This window comes from Cyprinodon variegatus, unplaced genomic scaffold (genome assembly GCF_000732505.1).
Source record: "Cyprinodon variegatus isolate N-32 unplaced genomic scaffold, C_variegatus-1.0 Scaffold766, whole genome shotgun sequence".
Classification (NCBI taxonomy): Eukaryota; Metazoa; Chordata; class Actinopteri; order Cyprinodontiformes; family Cyprinodontidae; genus Cyprinodon; species Cyprinodon variegatus.
The window spans coordinates 211,714-232,063 of record NW_015151219.1 but is presented as its reverse complement, the minus strand read 5'-3'; the positions used below and the strand labels follow the sequence as shown (position 1 = coordinate 232,063).

Below are 20,350 nucleotides of genomic sequence, written 5' to 3'. Positions count from 1 at the left end.
ATTACAGAATGTTGTTTGTAGATATGAAATCATATCTCTATCTGAAATAATGCCTGCAAAAGTATAAATAGACTTTCTTTGCAAAGAACTATGAACAACCAAACACAAATGTGTTAAAATATATTAGCCTTTTGGTCACTTAAATGCTTGAGGAAAATGGGAGAAATTTAAAACCCCCTATTTCAACTTTTATGTAAAGAATGGCTATAAAAGCCAAATAGATGTATCTTTCTGTTTGGTAACATTACCTTGAATTCAAGACAAGTGATATTCCATTTTTTTTTTTTAAAGTCTGCTACCTCAGTCTTTGTAATTTTGTTGTATTATTTGCATATACAGTATTTTTTGTGTGTAAATTGTTCAAATAGGCATGCACTTAGAAACCGAAGGATTTTACTCAAACATAGAAAATAAAATATTATTAAAATGGACAAATGCAATAAAAAGAGAAATGCCTGAAGAATTGCATGGTGGCCCTCACAACATGGCCTTGGTGTCAAATACTTAAGCTCATTTTCCAAACTTGCCGTACATGTTCACATGAAAAACAACCACTGAACCAGTGTTGGGGGCAATGGCAATTCTGGCTCCAAGGCTCATGCTGAGCCCCCTCTGTCACGGCTGGACAGCCGAGGATTGTCGAGGATTGTCACAGACAGAGCAGGGATTGTATTTTGCTGATCTGTCACCTAACAGCTGCAGCAGAATGCAGACAGCAGGCCGTAATCATTGTCTACAACCCTGTATTTGCTGATGCCACCACCTGGGACAAATAGCTTCCATTCTTGGCAATCCTGGGAATTTATTATTTGTTTCTTTTTTTTAACATTGACGAGAGTTGCAGGAGCTGATAAATAAAAAGCGAGGTTAAGCAAGAAATTAATAAGACCATCGACCTATTAAGGCGGGTTGTGGGGAGTAATATTTTTTATGGTGTGATCATCTTAAAACCGCAGGCGCCAGGCAGCAAAAGTCCTTCTTTGTTTTATCTCCCATGATGGTGAATCACCACCATGTACCTCCAATAGCTGTAGCAATCATTCTTTTCCATTATTTGTGACCAATGATTCATGATAAGGGATCCCTGGCAACAAAGTTAATCTACCTAAACAAAAAAATGTAAAACCATATGCATATTTTGTTAATGTTTGTTTATCCATGGTTTATTATGTTTTTCAGATTGCTTTTCTGTCATTATGGGCAAACCTCTTTGTAGGCATGACAGTGCAGATTTAGTTTTGCAGCACAATGGGTCACCATCATTACACACAGGGCAAACTGTAGTAATCTAAAGAGGACAAAGAGAAGCTGTAATTCTTCACCAGAGCCCCCAGAGGTGTTATTAAGTCAGCAAGTGAGGTGGAATTTGGTACACCTAGAAAATAAAGGGTAGAGTTTTCAGAATTTCATCTGTAGGGATTTCATTTGGAGGCGGCCCTGAATCTGGCAACACAAAACTTAAAACTAAATTGATACCTCTTTTAATGCATCAATTTGTTAATAACTGTGTCTGACTTCTTTCATTCAACCAGCTAAGCTCATACCATAACTATAGATGTCTCTCTCTCAAACTTCTATGCACACTACCATTTGATGAGTTTCAGAGTTATATCATTGACCCATAATTAATATAGCCAAAGTTATTTATATATGACGTCATTTTCCCTTGAAAGTCGGCTTAAAGTCTAAAATGTGCTTTTAAATAACAACCACTTCACTGTTTTCTCTCATGGTAACTTTTCTCCTCTTATTTTAGTGAGTTTTATGGCTACCGGCTCATATCTGTCAGTGGAGAGGGGGGGGGCTGCACTCACTTTAGGAATAAAGCTTTAACTGGGCACCTTTGGACTGTAGTGACAACAGAACACTTAACAAGCAGACCTTTTTTTCCAGATATCCATAGCAACTGGCAAAACCTTTGGAAAATGTTCAGAAAGGCCACTAGCAAAGACCTCTCTTTTTGTATCTCTTTCTTTGTCTCACTGTATGCAGAGTTTGCTTGGAGGAGTGACTAAGTCAAAAATAGGGAAAGGAAACGCATAAACCAGAACAAACATTTTGGTGAATGGTAATTTTTCCATTTACAAACATTTTGCTGTATTTCTCAGTATGTAACAACAAATGAGTGTGATATACAGCATTATATTTTATCAAATGAATTCCATTTTTATAGAACTTTCTATTTTTTGGACATATTTTTTTTTCTTAGGATGATACTTTCTAGTTGCATATATTTTAAATCAACTTGCCAGAGAAAATCACTTCAACAGTAACTTTGTGAAGCCTGTTGAAATCAGAATAGCATAAGCAGCACTGACAGCTGACCATTTGCCTCTCAGCCACTCCTCATTTAGCCATAAATAAATCAAACATATAAAACTGAACCAACCTGAGAGGGATTGCTGGAGAATTCAGCATCATCATAATGAACGTATCTTCCCATTTTTATTTCCTTAAATAGGTGAAAATAAAATGTGTGATTTTAAGACTTTTGTGTCATGGGCTCCTGCTCTGGACTTTTGTTTATGTTGTACTTTTTTGCCTTTTGGTGGTTTATGTTATTCTGTGTTTTTATAAGTATCATAAGCTGAGCCCGAGGCTAAGTCAGAGTCACATGCTTTGCTTAGTTATTTACTTCAAAGGCTTAAACAGTGTTGTGGATAATGGGTTCCGATGATAATCAGTGAAGATAAATCAATAACACTAAAGAACAGACTTTGATACAGCCTTGTGACCATAAAATGAGTTACAGAAACTATGATTTTGAAAAGATCTAAAATTTAAATGATTTTTGCTTTCAGCTAAAAAAAAAAAAACATAACATTCAGAATTAAAATATTATATCCTATCAATAATATAAAACTGTGTGCTCATTCAAAATAATGTTTAATAACCTTTTATACTTATAATAATACTTTTAATCTGAAATAATAAGCTTCATTGGAGCACATCTTGTAATTTATTAAATATGACTAGATAATGTGAAATACTATATCCTGAGAATTTTACATCTGAAACCAGATTATAAAATTAAAAACATTGTTTTGCAAACTGCTGTTATGTCAGTGAGTGAGCTTTTTGAAAAATTGTTCAAATGAGATTTTCCATTCTGCAAATTGCAAGTAAAATTTACCTGAATAACTGCTTTGTATATTGTTAAATCAAACTGTGCAAAGGCATCAGTTAGGGAAATAGTAATTAGGAGTACATTCACTATGTTACAGACATTCCAGGGCACATTAGGGTCATCATAACTGGTGAAAAAAGTAGGGGACAACTTTGTAAACTGGACATTTCTTCAAAGTTGAATGAAAGACGTGAAGCTGAAGAAACTATATATTTCAAGTGCTGATTATCTTCTACATTTGACAGAATTCTCCTGTATTCTTTATTTGTCAGGATAACGAAGAAAGTTTGCAAGACAAAATATTTCCTTGTGAGAATGTCTTAAATTCCATCGATTACAACCAAATGTAAACCTTTGGGTGCAAATTTGTATGTATTTCACTGAAACATAGCTGAAAAAAAGCCCCCAAAAACACCTTACCCACAATCCATCGTGCTTTCAGCTGATTGAATTCCATTTTGATTCTATGTAGGTCCAACCAAACAGCCAGAGTCTAAATAAGGTTTAATGTTCTAAATTTGTCCTAGTGATCAACCCACACAGTCAAGTTCATATTTATCTTTCAAGAGGCCCTTTCGTTTTCAAGGTGGATCTTAAAATTATGTTTTGGGATCATGTTGCAATTCAGCAATATTAAGCATGATAGATTGTCTTGGCCTGATATCCAATCATGTGTGGTGTTTGGAGCACAGGTGAGGATGCAACCCGGTTGAATGTGAGGTGTAGCTAGACTTTTATGCCAATGTTCTTTAATAAAGATGTGATCAAGAAAGCAAGCATATTTAAAGTTTGGTCCTCAAGGGCAAATGACCTACAAGTTTTCAATTATTCTTGGCTCCAGTACAGCTTATTCTGATGATTGCAGTTCACAAAAAAGCCTGCAAATCAACAATTATGGACATCAGCTGTGCTCAAGCAGGGAAACCTCTAAAACCTGTAGGAGAGCGGCCCATGAGGCCTGGTTTATTGTTAAATGTTGCTGAATATGAACTAATATACCAAACAACGAGTACAATATAATAAAGGCCACACCAATATGAATTAGTAATAGAACCATTAACTACTTATTGAGATACTGTAAGATCGACCATATGGCTGTTGCACTAGCACCTATAGGTGGTGTTTGTGTGAATTTTCTAATAAAGTTCTTTAAGAACTTAGAGATTAGTAAAAGATGGACAGTTGCTGTCACTGTGAAGATTAGCTGCTAAAAGAGCTACTTCATCTTCATCTTAACTTGGAACGCAACGCAGAAATAATCACGCTCTGCTTTGCATCTGCTTTGCATCATTGCTCTCTGATCAGTGATATTGAGCATAATGTTTCCTGGACCAGGCCTGAAAAAAGTCATAGCTTCCTGGAGGTCGCGGAATTTACTGTCCCAATATATAAAAGGGTGATGGCTACTAATTTATCCAGGAAAGAGAGAAGCTTCTGGTCAGAGAGCAGGATTCATAGGGAGTACATCACCCTGCATAAATCAAGTGAAATCCAACATTTGGCACAGTGATGAAGGAATAGCATTGTGGGTTAAAATCTTAAAACAGATTTTGCATAATAGGGGCCCTTTAACAAGAAGAAACCTATATCAGAGCAACCCCTAAGCCATTTGCCATGAGTGTTAGGTATCTTCTGAATGGATTGAGATACATCTGTGGAGGTGCTATAAATATGATTATTTATATTTTTAACTCCAAACTCATCTTATTTTTTCCCAACACTTTATTAGAAATATGACTTTATTGATCTGCAACACTGAGTTGGAGTAAACATTGAAATAAGGAAGATATTATTTAAATAGAGGTAAAAATGTTTTGGAATCATATTCAATTCAGAATAAATTGTAATTGAACATCAATAAGGTAATTTATGGAAGTCTTTAGACAAGATATTTCCTCACAAACTGATAGATTTAAGACATTTCTGCTTGCTGCGGTATTGGCAAATATTGTTAAATCAAGTTGTGGGATGTACTTCCATCAAATAAAACCAAACACCAAATGTCATTCTGTAAAAGTTAAAACTTTAAGCTAAATCTAAAACTAAAACATTCTTTAAAAGTTTAAACTTTTACGGAATGACTATTACCTGGATGACTGAGAATCTTCAGCAGCATAAACACCAAATGCATTTGATCAAAGAGGGCTTACAGAAAGCATTAAGTGAAGTGATGTCCATACATTATGCAACCTATTTATTGGATCTTTTTGTTCAATTGTCTTTTTTCTTTGTTTTTTACAGTCTTCATTTATTCTGTTAATTTGAGCAGAAAAATATTAAGGAACATGTGGAACTATTTAAACTGATTTTTTATGGTCTCATTTTTGATATAAAAAAACCTAGAGCATGGTGTTCTAGCCAGAGAGTGTAGACATTTGGAAGCCACTTTTATTTATAGCACAGAAAACAAATATATTAAGACTATTTACAAACTAAAATAATGTTTTTAGAAATTTTTGAAGGTTAGATTATCGCTGAATAGGAAAAAAATCAGGTAGGCACACTAATTAGAAACCCTGTATGCAGGGAGGCAGCAGATTTCAAATAAAAGAAGTGTTGAGATAAAAATTACATGTTGCCTAAATAGAAAGAAAACCAGTTGAATGTAGGTTTTCAACATAGAATGTTCTCTGTCAAAGATTCTCTTAGTCCTTTGCCCAGTTTCAAAAACTATAAGACATGCAGACTCAGAAAGGTTTCTTTAGTATTCAATTAATTATTTAGCAATGAAAGTCAGAAACATCAAATCCATAAAAAATAAATCATATTTATTTTCAGGTTAACTTCATTAGTAACCACCTTAAAGACAGCACTGAAGTTACTGCATATTTAACATAATGTTTGACTGTATCTCTAGATAAATAAGAGGCACTGCTGTTATTCACCAAACGAATCACTGAGGTTCCTGTTGATTACAGTCTAACTGAAGAGAACATCTTCTAGCAGCAAAACAAGACAAAGTTACATATAAAACTCAACGTATAATGTGTTTTTGTTTTCATTTTTATAAATTAGAGTTTCTCTTTTTATAATATAGGGCAGTATTGCCCACATCTTAAATGCAGAGAGTCCAAGGAGTCCTGAGCTTGCAGTGCACCCTGTTCACCATTGGATGTCCTTCTTGGCTCTGTTACTGCAGAGGACACAACCTCCGGATGCACTTTTCTGTCTGGGATTTTAAACTCAACTGAAGCAAATGACGACAGACTGCCATTTCTATTAGCCCAAGTTTTGGATGTGTCAACAGTTGGCGAGACCCTGAAGCCTCTTGCTTTTATGCTGCTTGCATCGTGTTTCATGCTCCTGACACTTAGATCATCTAAGAATGGGTCGGAATCGCTTCCATGTGGCATGTTGTAGTAGGTGCATTTTGGAGTCAAAGGCTTGGCCATCTCCTCGAGCTCTGAGGAAGATATTGTAGCAAGGGGTCTGTGCTTGGTTTTAGAATATGAAGGGGAGTCTATGCTTCCATTTTCCTGGCCTGTGTCTGTAGATGTGCTGTCCAGATTACTGTACATTCCCAGCGAGACCGGGGGGGATTTTCTTATGAGATGGTTTTCCTTAAGAAGCCATCTCCCTCGATCAATCAAAACCCCATCAGCTGAGTCTTTATCAAAAGTTAGAGGTACTTGTTGTGTATTTTCTGTTCCAGTTTCAGTTTCTGCTTTTATTGAACTTGCAGCACTGAAATATGAAAGATCTTCCCCAGAAGCTTTAGTGCCTTCATCACTGGAAGGACTGTTTCCACTTTTTAATGAGCAATTTGCAGCAGACAGTTTTAAAAGCCTTTGTTCTAAGATTTTTCCCTCAGTGCCGTTTGCTTCATCTAAAGGCTCTTCTCCACTTTCTGAGACAATGTCTATCGACTCCTGAGTTTTATATCCTCCACTGCCCGATGTCTCTGGTCGGTAATCAGATAAATCAGATGTGACTGGGCTTGGGAGGCATTTTAGACCATAAGAACTATCCTTTCTGGGTTTTGGTATCAAATGTTGCTTAGTTTGTACAACTCTAGCATTATCAGGAGCTATTCTAATATTTCCTTGAGTATCATATGTGAATATAAGTGAATAAGACTGAAGAGCATCATTAACAAAGTCTAGGAGCTCCTGAGAGATTTCCACTGGATGGGTTAAACTGTTCCTTCTGTCCTCTTCTCCACCTTCATCTGTCTCATGAATAGTGTCTGTACATTTGTCATTGTACTGGCCTTCAGAGGAATATTTAGATAGACTTTCCTCAGTTTCTTCACAGGAATTACTGTGCTGCTGCTGACAAATAGCTTCATTTGACATTGTTTTAAAGTCATGATAGGGGGGGATATTATCTAAATTTTCAGAAACAGCCCCTTTCTCCACCTGATCTTTTTGTGCAACTTCCATCGGTTCCAATGTCTGATTTGCTTTGCTTTCTTCATCACTTTTCCTCTCTTCTTCTTCTTCTTCTTCTACAGTTTGCACTGATGGCATGTTTTGCTCGTTGTCATCCTCATGTTCACCTATTTCATCCAGCAATTTAATTTTTGTATTCATCACACCATTTTCCTCATCTTCAAACTCATCATTCTTTTTTCCATCTGATTCATTCTCACTTTCCTTTTCTTCTTCATATTCACTCTTTTCGTCTTCCTTATTTTCCATCTCCTCTTCCCTGCTTCCTTCACTATCGCTAGCTGTTAGCTGGACTTCCTCGTCCTCATCTTTTTCCTCAGCATTATCTGAAATGTATTCACTTCTCTTAGCATTGAACTTATTAAGTTCAAAAATAGCTCCACCTGAAGTCTTGTCATATTCATTGTTTTCCTGCTCAAATATCTCACTATTTCCCCCCTTTTCCCCCGTTTCCTCTTCCACTTCCTTCTCTGTTTCCTCAGAGAGAGAGCCTTCAAATTTCTCTGTTGCGCTCTCCCCCTCCTCCTTCTCTTCCTCCTCCTGTTCCTCCTCCTGGTCCTCCTCTTCGCGGTCCTGCTCCTCTTCCTCCTCATGATCCTCCTCCTCTTCCTCCCCCTGCTCCTCCTCATTCTCCTCTTCCTCCACCACCACTTCATTTACTTCCTCTTCACTTTTCATAGTTTCTTCAGGCTCCCTATCCTGACAGTTTTCTTCCTCCTCTGACTCCTCATAATCCTCCCCCTGCTCCCCCTCCTGTTCCTCCCCATTCTCCTCTTCCTCTACCACCACTTCATTTATTTCCTCTTCATTTTTCATAGTTTCTTCAGTCTCCCTATCCTGACAGTTTCCTTCCTCCTCTGTCTCACATTCCCCCTCCCGCTCATCTGTATCTTCAACACTATCCTCATTTCCTGTTTCCTCATTTTCAAAATTTGTTTCTTCCTCTGATCTCTGCTCTGTAACCTCTCCATTCCATGTTTTATCTTCCTCTATTTTGTTGGCAGATTTCCCAACACTTGCCTTCCCTTCCTCTGAATCTTCCAACATCTCTGTTTTCACCTCCTTCTTTGTGTCCGATTCACTTTTCAAGTACTCATTTTCCTTCACATCTAAATCTGTTTTCTTTCCAAAATGACTTATCTTTTCTTCATCTTGCCTCTTATTTGTAAGTGCTTCATATCTTTTTGAGTCTCCACTATTTTTTGACATTTCATCCCGGTTGACTCTGTCAGGGTTTTGTTGCTCAGTTGAGTCGCTTGTTGTACTTCTAGAACCTGCTGAATCTTTAGTTTTCTCTTCACACTCCTCAACAAATCGTTCTACATCTTCCTCTGACTCTGACTGGTTTCTAACAGTCTCGACAAAAGTGCTCTCCTCAGCAGGGTAGAAACTTTTGGTTTGTTGGATTGTGGAGACGATCTCCTCTCTGAGGTCTTGCGGCATGTTCAGCTCCTCCATGAGTTCATTGAGGACCATTTGTTGATCATCAAATGCATCACCACCTTCAGAGACCACATCCAGTGCAAACTCAGTCTCTGAAACTCTGGGAGAGAGTGGTTCACTCTCCAGCCTCTCCCTGAGAGTCTGGAAATCCTTCCAGCTCTCTCTTAGTTTGGAAGATGCTCTGCTTTGCAAGTTGGTAAGACTTTCCCTTTGCTCTTCTTCATCTTCTAAAGCAGATATCTTCTGCAGGGACTCCATCATTAACATGGCCTCTGAAGGGGTTCTTGATTGGTTCCCTTCCCCAAGTTGGGAACTTTCCAAGTTATCTCTCAGTGTCATTACTGACAAGAATGAGACAAAGGCTTTACATGATGAGCCAAACACTGAGGCAACTTGTGTTGAGAAATTTGGAAGACTGCTTGAATTTTTAAGAGTGGGGTCAGTGCTGCTGGCAGATGCTCTTCTAATGCACTGAATTGATGAACAAACCTGACGAAGAACTGGTTTTAGCTTTGCCTTAGGACTCAACAAGTTAGATGAAGATGGTTCACCTTCATTTGGACCAATGGCGTCAACAGATTTGTGTAACCTGAGTTTATTTTCGTGGTTTTCTGGGTCTGCCCTGACACTTGGCATTGAAACACAAAGACCTCGGCTTATCTGTTCACATGTTGCCAGCCCCCCATGGCAAAGAGGAACTGATAAACACGAGGAGGATTTTTTCATTGCATCGTTTGATATAGTCTGACATTGATTTATTTCATCTGATTCTGAATCGCCACCTATCTTAAATACTACCTTTTCACGAGTTTCTGCTTCATCTGTTAACATATCCTCTGTGTACAGCACAGGGTCCTGGCTGACTTTTTCCAACCAGTTTTCAACATATTGGTGTATTTCCGAAGGAGAGGGGTTTAAAGAAGGTAATGAGGCATTCTCGCTCTGTTCTAAAGATGATTTGGCTGGTGATGGTGCAAATTCGGTCATGGACTTTGGCCGGCTGACTGTCTTTTTACTGGGGGAAAGTGTTTTTGTGGTTTGTAAGATGTCTGACATGTTCTTCTTCATCTGAGGCCTTCCCGTTGGAGTGTTAATATTGTGGCCATTATCTTTTGCTGCTATTTTGCTCTGGCTTTTTTTCTTCTGCGGGTTAATTTTTGTATTTCCAGGGTTGAGCGATGAGATTGAAGCATTTTTGGACATTTTTTCTGTTTTTATTGATTTCTTAGATTCAGACGTTTTGACTGATTTATTGTTTAGCAAACTTTTAGATCCCTCCAATGAATTTAAGCTTTTTTTCCCTACACTGGTGTTGCTGCTCAGCTTGTCAGTAGATGAATATTTACTCTGCTTTGATGATCCTTTTGTACTTTCTTGATGTTTTCTATCTGAGCTGTTTGTTGAAGCTGAACCTTTCTCATTCCAAAGAGGCTTAGCAATTCTTTTCTTCTGGGTACTTTTAACAGAATTATCCTTGTTAACTGCTTCCAACATCTTTGAGCAGACAACCTCCTTCTTAGTTACTGAAGATAGATTGTTTGTAGACTGATGTGTCAAAGATCCTGGCCCTGATGATAGCGATAGAATCTCCTCTTTCTCCCTCTGTACTGAGTCAGTGGTGGGCGGATGCCAGTTACAATCTATATCACAGTCATTGCTGGACAAGTTAGGCCCTGAGGTAGTGGATGGTTTGCTTTCTGCCACCGGTGAAGTGCCATCTGCACTGAACTCCTCATTTGCAACATAGTTGTCATAGCAGCCCTGACTCTCGTAAATATGCATCACGGTCTCTGTAACCTCCATTCCATCATTTTTTATGTGAAGGACCTCAGCGACCCCCGATGATCCGGCAGAGGAGCTTCTTTTGCTCACTCCTGACAATGGCGTCCTACGAGCTCTAGGGACTGGTTTGTTGCTGCTGCTGTGTCTAACAACACAATATCCTTCGGTAGTCTCGCCGTCAGCAGTTCTCTCCATATATGAGTAATGTCCCAGGGTGTTCTGTTTAACCTCTGTCTCTGTAACCATTTTCATACTCTCTATAGAAGCCCTCTCATTCACATGTTGTGGCCCTGGTGTTGGAGTGCGCTTAAACCGTGTTATTTCTCTGTCCAAAGTTGTCGAGCTGTAGCTTTTGTAGCTGCGTTCATCATTAAAGGCAACACCTTTTGTACCTCTGTCATGATAGTTTTCTACTTTTCTTTCATGCTCTTGAATACCTGTGGAGTCTTTGGCAAAGGCATCATTTGAGTCAGGTGAGCTGTTGTCTGACCCAGAAAGGGAGGCACATACTGTATTCTTAGCCAGGCCGGAGCGGCTCAGTGTGGTGGTCCAGTGAAGCATCTCCTCCTCCTTGATTGTCAGACGAACTTTCATCTCCACTGTCATGCTGCCGTCTTGATTTATGCGGAAAGACTTCTCAATGTCGTCATCATGAGGGACGGTGTAGTTACTGTGCTCAATATTTCCCCCCTCAGGTCCACATGTCTCCATGGCTGCGTGATGCTGATGAGCTTCTGTTTCAGATGGCCCGCTGGGACGGTGCAGGTAGCCATTCAAGCTTTCATTCTGAGAGCTGTTTATCTGGTTAACGATGAATCGCTCTGATGAGATGGAGAAATTTCTGGAGCCTCTTCCACTGGATAAGGACTTCTTACGCTTCTCTGCATGGGAAATTGTTTGACAAAAAAAAATGAGTACATGTGAGCAAGACAGAGAAAAGACATTTTCAAATAAATATTATATTGCATTAATTTCAAGCCAGGCAAAATAATTTATACATCACATTTCATAAAGTAATCCAAAATCCTTAGAAGAAAATGAAAGCAATTGAAGTAAAAGGGAAGATGTATTGAAAATCTTTTGTTTAGAAAATATATACATATATTTTTTCTTATTATAAGAATAAATAAAATCTTTAATTTAAAACAGAACTATTTTTAAAAAGTTCAATTCTGAGATAACTTTATGTTTTGCTTAAGCTAAAATACTAATAATTAAAAATATGTGTTCTAATTTTAAGGAGCCAATAGTTTCTACACCACCTAGGCTTTGGGGAAGTTTGTTCCAAAGCTAAAGAAGGTAGGTTCTAAATACTTCCATGATTCTTAACACAATTTTAAAGCTATCACTTTGCACAAAATAGAGTTGGATTAGTAATGAGGTAAAATTTAAAAAGTATCAAGATTTTTTTTTTATGCAGAGCTAAAATGGCTTAATACACAAATATAAGGAAAAGGAAAGCCTTTAATGTGACACCAGAATCTTTGGCCCTGCGGTTATTTGTACAATAAGTAGCTTAAACCCTGGCCAAAGATCTGAATATTGGCCAAAATTTTCTTTCATTAAAATTTGTGAAATGCTAGTCCCAATTTACTTTATCAAATGGAGTTAACTAATTTTAAACTTAAATGATATTCCTTAATTTAGCTTCTGTTATTTATAAAGGAACAGAAAATGTATTATGCCCTCTTTCAGATTTTTTTTCTTCATTTTTCAGTATGTTTCTATTTTTTTCAACATAACAATAATCAACACTTACGCATTTTAGGTTGCATTGGCAATGGTTCCTCGTGGTTCACATACATGATCTGGGGTGTGTGCCCTGCTCTGTTAAAACGCTGGTTTCCTAATCTGAAAGGCTCATTGCCAGCTGCCACAATTATTCCAGAGCAGAGGATAAGTGCAGCAAGGCCATCAACCTGGACAGATAAATTGGAGGAAAGTTAAACACAAGATAGAGATCATCAATAGCTTTTTTTGGATTTAAAAAGAAATATTGAAATAGTGCAACAATTCGGCGAATAAGACACAAAACATTTGTTTCTTTGAAAATAATATTTTACTTTTTGCATATTATTTATACTCATATGCCTGAGCTCTGAAAACTACTGTATTCAAGGCAAGACTACTTAAAATGTATTCACACTGTCAAGCCTTTACCAGAGCACGTGTTGAAATCTGTGCGTGTTACTCTAGGAGGCTTGTTGTTGCTGAAGGACATTCTGGATTAAAACATTTACTTACTTGGGTGGAGGACGTTAACAGGATTTTTAAAAATCTTTTTGGAAACATTCGACAAATTAAAACAAACGTGTGATGCATTCTCTGTACACCAGTAAAAAACCAAGGGTTACTTTAACACCTACAGAGTTGAATATAACTCTGTTTCAGATAACATTTCCACGTCCAACTCTAAATGAATGTAAAACTTACTCTATAGCAAGTGTCAACTTTTCAGGATTAATTTCACTAATGTTGGGGTCAAAATCAGAGCATATCTCAAAGACTGGCAGTTAATCGACACCATACTGAGTAAAAGTTACACTGCATGGCAGTTTCACCAACTATTAACTCCAACAGTAGAGCAGATGTACGCTCAGGATAGTTGTAAATACTCCATTTAGCACAAAACATATTGACTTTGAATTTTTAACACCCAATCTTTTACAGTTTATTTTCTCTTAAAATGATCATATGGTCAATGTTCCCAATGTGTTTCTGAAAAGTTCCTTGAGCTTTTCAGACCAGGTGCAATGCAGTGATCAGAAACTCATGGGATGAGATGGTCTCTTTGAAAATGAATAACTGAACTGAAAATAGTCTAGTGGTGAACACTACGAGAAGCTACACATCTCAAACAAATCTCTGCCTGATTTAGTTCCGAGTCTCCTCCTGTTATTCTGAGAACTAAGAATTGCAACAGATTAGGAATGCCTAAGGAGGTTGCAGATCATTCCTTTGCATGGTGCTAACTGCGCTTTGACAGAGATATTAAACTCTTGGAAAGTTAACATTGTAAAGACAAATCATTAAAGACCTAAAATAGCTGTGTCTAACAACTGACCAGTATAATGTCATACCCAATATAAGAATAAAATTGTTTTGTGTATTGTTTTTCTTCTTTAAAAGTGAAAATCTCTTTCACCTGGCTTTAAACTGCATTTTCTTGAGCCTGCACTGAATCTGATATCTGGTAGTTTTGCAATCACTGACTTTTAAATCTTCCCCAGATTAAACAACACATCTAAGAGATGTGTTCAGAGAACCAATTACTTGTTCAAATTATTTCTTGTTTGTTTTTTGCTTTTATTCAAACATCTAATATATTTTCAACTAATAAAGCTTTTTCACAATAGAACAATGAAAAATGTTATCCACTACTTTTTCTTTCATTATTCAACTTTGTGGTATTTTATGCCATTTGATCTTTTTGTGTTTTTTAACATGTTTTCAAAAGATGAGATCAAATTTTGTCTTATAACCAATAAAATTCTGCTCTAAACAATATTGTCCTTTATAGGTCATAAAATACTTTTTTGTTTTGATTGAAGGAAAATATACATGCAAAGGGTTGACAGAACTTGTAGGTTATCATTAGTATAAGTTATGTTTGTATTTGAGGCTTTGCCACTTTTACTACAGCTACACCATACAGTAGGATCCCATCCAATCAATTCTTAATTGTTAAGCACTTACAAGGCAACCACAGCAAAACAAAGTTCTGTGCAGGATAATCACAGATATATAAAGGTATATACATATATAAATTTATATAAATATATAAATTTCAATCAATTATTTGGCCGTCATTATTTGCTTATTCTACTTAATCATCATTCAAAGATAAGTTTAGGCCAATCATAAAAAAAGTTTATGATTAGCTTCAAATGGTGATTAAAACAACATTTAAATTTGCATTGTTGGAAATTGTCCTGATTCTGTTTCATCCGCTCTAATTTTTCACATATATTCAGTGTGTATAATTATCCAACTGTATATTTTCCTATATTTTTTTCCTGTTCAGAATCAGCATGTGTTTGATTACCTGAAAGAGTTATTGTGCCAGTCTACCAAACAGCTAAAGTTGCACTCACAAACTACAACTTATCTGTAAAACTTTAAGTCACATCTTGTATCTTTAAGGTCCTGGTACAAAGCCATGCAACTGATAGAGGAGAAATAATACAAATTTTTCTACCCGTGCATCTAACCCTGGTCCAGATTTTTGGCAAAGGAGCTCATCATATTTATTCAGATTCTATCAAAGTAGCACTTTTCTTGTGTCTTATTTCTAGTGATTGTATTTTAATGTTTATGAACCACTCACCCGTCTACCATCTGTGGTGTAGAGTTTCAGCACTGGAAACTGGAGGATCTGAGAGAGGTAATCCAGTAAAGCATCAAACGTTGGTGCTGTTTTTCTTTGTAAGACAACAGATTGTCTAACTGTCGGATCCCTGTTTTTGATAACTAGGAGCTTCCTGGGTGTCCGTACAGATGCTCTCTCTGTGACCTTCAGTGGCCTCTTGCTTGTATTATCAAACTGACGAAAGCGGAGCTTCGGTCTCTTTCGCCCTCCTGCATTGAGCGGCCTTGTGGCATTCCAAGGAAGCTGCCTACGGTTCACCTCATCCAGATTTAGTGGCTTCACACGTTTCTGATCTGAGCACACATAAGCTCCTCCGTCCTGTAAGTCTTCCAAAGCTTTGACGAAGTGAGTTCCCCGAGGTGTGGTTATGGTTCGTACACCAAACGGCAGAGGCACTTTTTTGGACAGAGCATCCAGCAGGGCATCAAATGTCTTGAAGGTGCGGGCAGTGACTATCATACGATGCCCAATGAATTGATAGTCACCGCTTTTGTAGAAACACACACGTTTAGAGGCTGGAGGTTCAGAGTTGGGTTGTGCAGGCCTAGAGGGTAAGATCTGACCACTACTAGAAGACATCTTGTGGGCTGGAGGGTCCTGGACGGGTGTGTTGCTCATATTGTAAGGAGGTGGCTAGAAAGAAGAAAAACATTGAGGATTTTTTTTATTTTTAAGCTCTAAAAAGAGTATCAATTAAATTCCATCTTTTATGAAATCTATTTTTTTTTTTTACTAGAGATAGGTCAACACTTTTTAGTTTTTGTAATGTTTGAAAGTACTAACTTTAAAAATATATCTATATATTAAATTGTTTGACTGAAAATACATTTTCAGCATGGTGTCCCTGAAGGAAATCACATCAACAAATCTTTAAACACACCTACAAATTAAAAAACTACATATTTTCAAAAACACAACATTTTAAAAAGCACAACAACGTATCCAAAGACACAAAGGCATTAACAAGAAACATGAGACCTTCCTGATTGGACGACGGCCCTGTTTGGCTTTTTAACAGGAGGTCATTCTGACAAAAAAAGCAGAATGACTTCTGGTGTTTAAAAACCAAACAATGCCACCAACCAATCAGCAAGGTATCCGTTTCTTTTTTTTTTTTTTTTCCTGTAAGCTAATTTCATTGTGATTCGGAAAATATTATTTCAGTTTTAGTTTTTGAAAATGTTGTTAAACTTTTTTCACAACATTTAAGTTGTAGTTGTGTTTCAAGATTTGCTTATGTGGTTTTCACTTCAGGGCCACCGTATGCTGGGGATATTTTTTTGTTTGCTTGATTTTTATGAAACAAATTATTTAAAGCTTGGGCCTCTGTTAACTAAGAATATCAAACACATAATTTTTTGACATCTTTTGTTACTGTTACATATTCATTAATACTTTTTTTTTAATAATCATTTTAATATACTTTAGTGATTGAAGTGCTCTGTCTTTGCAACGTGTCCATGTGTAAGCAATGATATAATTTCTAAAGTCTACAAATCACATCTAAATTATAGTTAGTAGTTGTTCAATCTGATCATTCCCTACTATCCAATGTAAGTTCTTTGTTATCCTGCAAGCAAGATTTTTGATTATTTCCAAAAAAAATCGAGAACTTGAGGCAGAGTTTTAGTTTTTAGGGTACGTGTCTTTTCCAACCACTATCTGAAATGCATACAACCCAATGTTTTTTCTTTTCTCAAATATATAAAAATTTATTATTTTATTTAATAAAAATAAATAAACTTTTATAACTGGTTAAACATTTTTTGTCAAGAATTTTCGAATGCTTTTATAAATCTTTCAAATTTGTCTTCTGTTTATTCTTTCAATATGGATATCTCTGTTGTGTGTTAACTCTCAAAAGTCTTATTGACTGAGAGTTATTACACTTTAAGTCTTGATTTGTTGTTAACATGCACCCAAATTGGTGTGTGTGTTGGGGGGGGGGGGTCAAACAGAATTACTGGATGTTTATTAAATGTAAAAATCCTTATAAAAATACAACAGAAGACACAAGGGGAAATTGCAATGTCCAGAAAATAATAGCCGCAAAAGAAGGATCTGAACATGTTCAAATATATAGAGAATATGCTTTGGAGACTGAATAATACAATGCAAAATATACTGAAAATACGAATGAGTATACAAAGAAACACTGAGATCCTGGAAACTGACTAAACAGAGCATGGCTACAGAATTAGACTGAACACAGAACCAAAAGTCAAATTCCTGTAGGTCATACTGAGCTACTTTTGTTTTCTATGTTCATTGTTTATGTCTGGTATTCAATTTTAGCTGTTTTCTCATATAATTCTTGTGTTGTACCGAAAAGTATGAAAACCTACTGGGTTGCTCCTCTGAGTTTTCTCCAGGGTACTGAAAATAACCATAACGGCTCAAATCTGCTCCTGGATATTAGGCTTTTCTTTATGATTGGTGTGGCTGCATAAGGTTTAACTGATAATGCTGAGCAAGTTAGCTGAAAGTTAAACTGAAGTTCTTGACTGAAAATAAATAATACCAAACCTCCATACAGCGAACATAAGTAATGCATTTGTGCCTTTACATAAGAAAATATGTTACTTTTCATATTTCCGCATAATCATAGTCTTTTTCTAAGTTTATAGGAAAAATATCTATTAACATTTTAAGAAAAAGCAATCTAACTGAATACCCTTTCTATTTCACACCAATAGCTCTCCTCAAAATACTGTCAACAGCAACAATCTAGATATGGACAGCGGCCTTCCATGGCTCAAACGTAAAGGAAGATTACAAAAATTTTACAATACAGATTACATTAGATTAAAAGCATAAGTTAACATCTAATGTTAAAACTATTATATCAGCTGATGAAATAATAAAAACTTACCAAAAATGGGCATTTATTCTTGTTTTAGCAAAGCAAAACCAACTCAAAGTGTGCCTCCTTTGCTTCTCTTACGGCTGATCAAAGCCTCTCAGCTGAGTTGGAGGGCTATTTTGGGACATGCAACATCATGGCCAATTTGCTTAATCTTTGCTAACACTTGATCAGCACCTAAGGATGGTGAAAAAATAAATACACTTGAAATAAAAAAAACAATATAAAACCTTAACTCAAATAAAATTTAAAAGAACTATTAACCCTTTCCTTTCCCAATTGGTACAATATAATTTTTCTTGTCTAAATACATTTGTATAGATGGATAGGAAATTGATTTGACATTTTATATTACAATATATTTTTGTAACTACAAACAGTTCATTTCTATTTGATTATTTGTGCTCAAAGCCAACATGAAAACAAAAAAGGAGTGCACACATGTTAGTAAACCTCAATAATATCCATAGTAAGGAGCTGAGAACAACTGTGATAGTTCATGGGATTAAATACATATTCTGGGTACAATGATGGTGATATCGTTCTCCACAGATTTCACAGGTGGTTCAAACCATTCTGAATTTGAAGGGGGCGTCCCATAATCAGATTTGTGAGGTCTTGGCCTAATAGGGATTAGTTTGAAGATTCTGCGCACCTGCTGACAGCAGGAGGCAGAATAAAGTCTTTAAGCAGTACTTTTAGATGGCAGCAGGTACTGGAAACTCTAGTTAGACCTCAGGACAAACAATACATCTGAATTAGGACTTGTAAACATGACACCATGTTAACAGTGAAGTATAAAAACTGAAAAATGATTTGGCATTGGCCCATCGCCATTAAAATATATATATATATATATACTGTATATATATTGTAATAGAGCAGGATTTGCCTTTAAATTAAATGGACAAATGATCTAATTCAAATCTGCAGCAGAAAGTTGTGTCACTGCTTTTCAGGTTACAGGCATGGTGCCAATTCCCACCTGTCCAAGCTGTGTATAGGCTGCCCTTAATCCCAACCAACATGTGCAGCATCCTGGAAGGTTTAGAGTGTAGGAGTAGATTGCAAACAAACAGTAAATACAAGTCACAATGTAGATCAGAATATTCGTAAATTATGACCAAAGCATCACTGATATAAGTTGGTTATATTAAATAATTATTTTGCTATCAAGAAGCATAAAAGTAGAACTGTAACACAAAACATATAGATTGATCTAAAAAATGTAGTTGCCTCCTTACATGTTTCTTTTGTTTTTAAACAAATACTTGTAATGGAAAGAACAACGTGATGAAATACAGAAAATAACTTCTCAGATCTTGATCATGACTCACAAATAAGAGAGAGGATTTTAAAATGGCATCCATGGGAGCCCAAAGTCCAAAACCACTACTGTTGAAAAAGAAAGCCAACACATTTCTTATGATTCTCAGGAGAATTTTTATTGTCAAGAATGAAGCAATAATTGTTTGTGGACAAAATGAAGCAGGACTTTTTAAAAGGTTTCTATCCGATTGCATATTTCATAAAGAACCAAAGCCCAGAGCCAAGAGTGGTGTTTTTTTTGGGGGGGTTTTTTTGTAATAGTTGTAGGCTGTCTTACTGCTTTAGTATCTGTAAATTAAGGAACCAGGAATTTTCTGCTGACTTGCATTCAAACCTAAAGGAGGATGTCGGCTCAGCAGAATTACTTGGGTTATGCAAGATAGTTATCCAAAAGGCACCCGTAAGTTCCCATCTAAATGCCTTATAGCCACATACATGCAAATCAAGGTTTTAGCAGGTTCTAATAAAAAAAGTCTGGACTGGGTAAGATGTCAGTTCTTGACTAAAGTCCCTATGAGGACTAAGTCAAACTTGGATACTTGCACCTATATTGGATATCCAGTTGAGCTAGTAAATTTTAAATCACATTCTATTCTGTAGCAATACACTGTTGATTCCTTCGTTTGATTCTTTGTATCAGATTTAATGACACAAACTACATTATACAGCAATATTTTTATTTCAAAGTATCAATTTGGCGGAAATTAACATATGGAAAGCGGGGGACCATAAATGCACAACCCTTAATTACTGTAAAAAGACAAAGTAAAAACATTCAAGATGGTGTAATCTAAGAAATTATTGGTACTGTGGTGGCAGGTGGGAGATGTGCTCAATTGCAAGCGGAGCCCCAAATCAGATTCCCCATAAAAGTGTCTCTCAATCTTGGTCTATCTCTGATAACCTCCTTCTTCTTCTTTTGGCTTTTTATTTTCAGGAGTCATTTGACTCCATCTTATTCTATCCTCTGAATCCTGTTCTCTCACACCATCTACCTTCATTTCCTCTTTCACTCCTTTCATGAATCTCCACTTCAACATCCCCAT

The 20,350-nt window shown here is 36.5% G+C and overlaps 1 protein-coding gene across 1 annotated transcript; it reads right to left on the bottom strand.

The window, feature by feature from the left end:
- Positions 1 to 6,153: 6,153 nt before the first annotated feature.
- Positions 6,154 to 15,730, bottom strand: rp1 (retinitis pigmentosa 1 (autosomal dominant)). The gene is made up of 6 exons (XM_015395876.1): positions 15,071 to 15,730; positions 12,503 to 12,662; positions 10,599 to 11,624; positions 8,190 to 9,302; positions 7,665 to 7,844; positions 6,154 to 6,734 (listed from the first exon to the last, which is right to left on the bottom strand). Exons 1-6 carry the CDS (start codon positions 15,728 to 15,730, stop codon positions 6,154 to 6,156), a joined length of 3,720 nt encoding a protein of 1,239 aa, XP_015251362.1.
- Between the last annotated feature and the right edge of the window lie 4,620 nt (positions 15,731 to 20,350).

Bases quoted from the DNA above. Each gene is read 5' to 3' on its own strand.
- rp1 (XM_015395876.1), bottom strand. From the start codon at position 15,730: ATGAGCAACACACCCGTCCAGGACCCTCCAGCCCACAAGATGTCTTCT. The intron at 9,303-10,598 runs GTAACTGGCATC...CATTCTTGTCAG, and splicing joins CAATGACTGTGATATAGATT to TAATGACACTGAGAGATAAC. The intron at 7,845-8,189 runs GTGAAGAGGAAG...AATACATTTCAG, and splicing joins GCCTGAAGAAACTATGAAAA to ATAATGCTGAGGAAAAAGAT.